At 36.6% G+C, this 3,410-nt stretch overlaps 1 protein-coding gene across 1 annotated transcript; it reads left to right on the plus strand.

The window, feature by feature from the left end:
* Positions 1-785: 785 nt before the first annotated feature.
* Positions 786-1,733, plus strand: LOC101523196 (olfactory receptor 5B17-like). Its single transcript, XM_004585499.2, has one exon. The coding sequence runs from the start codon at positions 786-788 to the stop codon at positions 1,731-1,733; it is 948 nt and encodes a 315-aa protein (XP_004585556.2).
* Positions 1,734-3,410: the final 1,677 nt, after the last annotated feature.

The following is a 3,410-nucleotide window of genomic DNA, read 5'->3' on the forward strand; positions in this document are numbered from 1 at the left end:
GCATTTTTTTTTCTAGCTCAATAGGAGTACTGTGGTCAACACTGAACTGTTGTGTGTGGAATTCTCACACTTACTAAATGTTCCTTATGAATCTGACTTAAATCACAACAATCTCATGAACTAGGTCCTAAATAGACTTCATTTCCTGAAATATGCAGTTTTAGAGTAGCTACTTTGTGATCAGCCACCCAAGAAGTACAGTGTTGGATTCAGAGGTCAAGATGAATGCGTTCTTTTCCCTAAAGTTTTAGACTTTACAACACACTATATAGTTTTTTCCAAGATTGGCTTTTATGTAACATGCTTGTAATAATACATTTATCCTATTGCATTTTCTTGTAAGTTACTCTACAATGAAAATTGGATTGTGTTTGCTGGTATCATAACAATTGTTAAACGTAAATTTAATATCAGCTCAAATTAATGAATAATGTTGACGTTGACAATCACTTTCATTTTCATCAAAGATTGATTCTGTTTATTATCTTCATAACTAAAGGACAATAACAGCTGGTTGAGAACATTAAGCAAATGTATATAGTTTTATCCTAGCCTCTGATATTGGACAGCTTATTATCCCTTTTTTTTGACTCAGTTTGCTTGTAAAAAATATGTTCCATTAGATTCTTCACTTTAGTTGCATGTTAACTTGATCTCTATACTTCAGATCCGGAAAAGTGCAGTAAAGAAACAGTGCCCATTCATTCTGATTTTTGTATCACACTTTACTAATCATGCTGCCCCTTGTCTCTGCTTGCTGTAGATCATCTTGTGATTCTACAACAATGTTGAACAATACAAAGGTGAGTGAATTCGTCCTCCTGGGACTAACCAGCTCCCCTGAACTGCAGGTGCCACTCTGTGTAATCTTCACTGCTATCTACCTCATCACGCTCATTGGGAACCTGGGCATGATCACATTGATTCTGCTGGACTCTCGTCTCCACACCCCCATGTACTTTTTCCTCAGTAACCTGTCTCTGGTGGACTTCTGTTACTCTTCAACAGTCACTCCCAAGGTTTTGACTGGCCTGTGTAGAGAACACAATGTCATCTCCTTTAGTGGCTGTGCTGCTCAGATGTTCTTCTTTGCACTCTTTGCCACTGTGGAAAGTTACCTTCTGGCCTCGATGGCTTATGACCGATATGTGGCTGTGTGCCGACCCTTGCATTATGCCACAATCATGACGAAGAACGTGTATATTTCTCTGACCATAGGTTGCTATACTGTTGGTTTTCTGATTGCTTCTTTCCGAACTGCAGATACATTCAGACTTCCTTTCTGTATTTCCAATGTGATCCATCACTTCTTTTGTGATATCCCAGCAGTCATGTCTCTGACATGCTCTGATCAACATGTGAGTGAGCTGTTTTTTATTCTCTTCTCAAGTTTCAATATCTTTTTTGCTCTTGTTGTTATTCTGATCTCCTACCTGTTCATATTTATCACCATTCTGAAGATGCACTCAGGTGAGAGACACCACAAGGCTCTGTCTACTTGTGGCTCTCATCTCATTGCCGTTTCCTTATTTTACGGGACTGTCATCATCATGTACCTGCAGCCTAGTTCCAGTCACTCCATGGACACAGACAAAGTTGCATCTGTGTTTTACACCATGATCATTCCGATGCTGAACCCTGTCATCTACAGCCTCAGGAACAAAGAAGTCAAGAGTGCGTTGAAGAAAGTGGTGCACAAGGCAAAACGCTTTCTTGGATTAGTTACTCAGTGATAGCAAGAAGAATGAACATTAATTCACCCTTCATAGATCTACTGCATGAAATAACTCCAAAGTTAAATGTCATGTGCTGTGTGGATCACGCAATTCTATCTACATTGTCACTTCTCGTGGAAGAACTGTTCTGGACTTCTACAAACTAGAAATAACCAGTAATGTATTGAAGTTCAATGGGACACGTGTTTTCTAGTGTATTGTTCCCAGGCTCAGGTCACCTTAGAGGAGATCATGTTTCTGTCACTGTTGAGTTATTTGGTATAAGAAAGATGGACCTGTGATAATTTGCAAGTCATCAATATCTTTATTAAAATAATAAAGCAAAGTTGTTTAAAGTTTTAACCTATTTCTCATGCTGTAAAATATAAAGCTGTCTTCTTTATCAGATGCAATGACTTACCTATTTAGAAATATGTGGAATCCTGAACAAATCACTGAAACTGATTCGATCTAATACCTTAGTTCAACACATTTCAGACTATTAAATCAATATGTAAATATTAATAAGTCTAACAACGGACCAGAAATGGTCTCCCCAAGAGACTGTTCAACCCATCTGGACAATAAATAGCTGGACTATATACTTGGTATATGTTTACAAGGAAAGAATCTTGATTGAATTTGAACTGTAATACTGCATCAAGGTGGAGGAAGCCACCAGGGGGGAGGGAATCGGGAGGGATTCCCAGAGCCTATGAAACTGTAACATAATGCAAAATAATTAATAAAAAAAAAGAAAAGAGAAAAAAGGCAAAGGGGAAAAAATATTAATAAGATGTATCTATAGTACCAAGGCACATAATCTGAAGTAAAATGAAGAGAATTCTATTTTTCTGTTTTTCATGACAAAAATATTGAAACACAGGTACAATGTCTACACTTTAATGCAGGACAAAGACATTAAGGAAAGTCTAGATTAGAGAATTTGTTTGATGTTTCAAATCACAGTTATGAAGTTGGCAATGTTCTCTAGTGGAATCCTGGGCAGCTTTCAGTTTCCTGAGGTCATTTCATAACTGTTTTCCACAATGGCTGCATTTCCAAACATTACATCTCCTCACAGTTATTATTATTACACATATCGCATAGTTAAGAAATAAAACACGAACTCGCAACCAGAATATTCTAGTATCATAAGAATAGTACATACTTATGGATCAATAAACAGAATTGAGAATCACAAATAAACTCTTGTATTTATGGTCAACTGACTTCCAGTATAGGTGTCAAAGAAGTCAATATGTGAACAGTTGTTTCTCACAGACGTTCTTGGAACATGTGTCCAAATGCAAACAAATTAAACCTGACCTTGAGAGAGCAGAATGAGGATTTACAGGACAAGGAGTGAGGGACCTAGAAATAGAAGCGTCTTTCTTAACGTTTGTGAGTTATTATCATATGTATTCCTACACGCATGATAGATCTATAACCTCCATTTTGTGTGATGTACTGTCAAATGCATACTCAAAACATCTCTGTGCCCTCAATACTTTTACTAGGCTCGTTGTTTATTGACAAATAGCAAAAATATTATTTGGGGGTAGTCAAATTAATTATTAAGTAAAATATGAAAATTTGATCTTTCTATAGTACTATCTTAATATGTGTATCCATATTGAATATTACATACAGCTGAGAAGATACTCAGATTCAAGACAACCGATTTTTTGTTAA

This window comes from Ochotona princeps, chromosome 4 (genome assembly GCF_030435755.1).
Source record: "Ochotona princeps isolate mOchPri1 chromosome 4, mOchPri1.hap1, whole genome shotgun sequence".
Taxonomy (NCBI): domain Eukaryota; kingdom Metazoa; phylum Chordata; class Mammalia; order Lagomorpha; family Ochotonidae; genus Ochotona; species Ochotona princeps.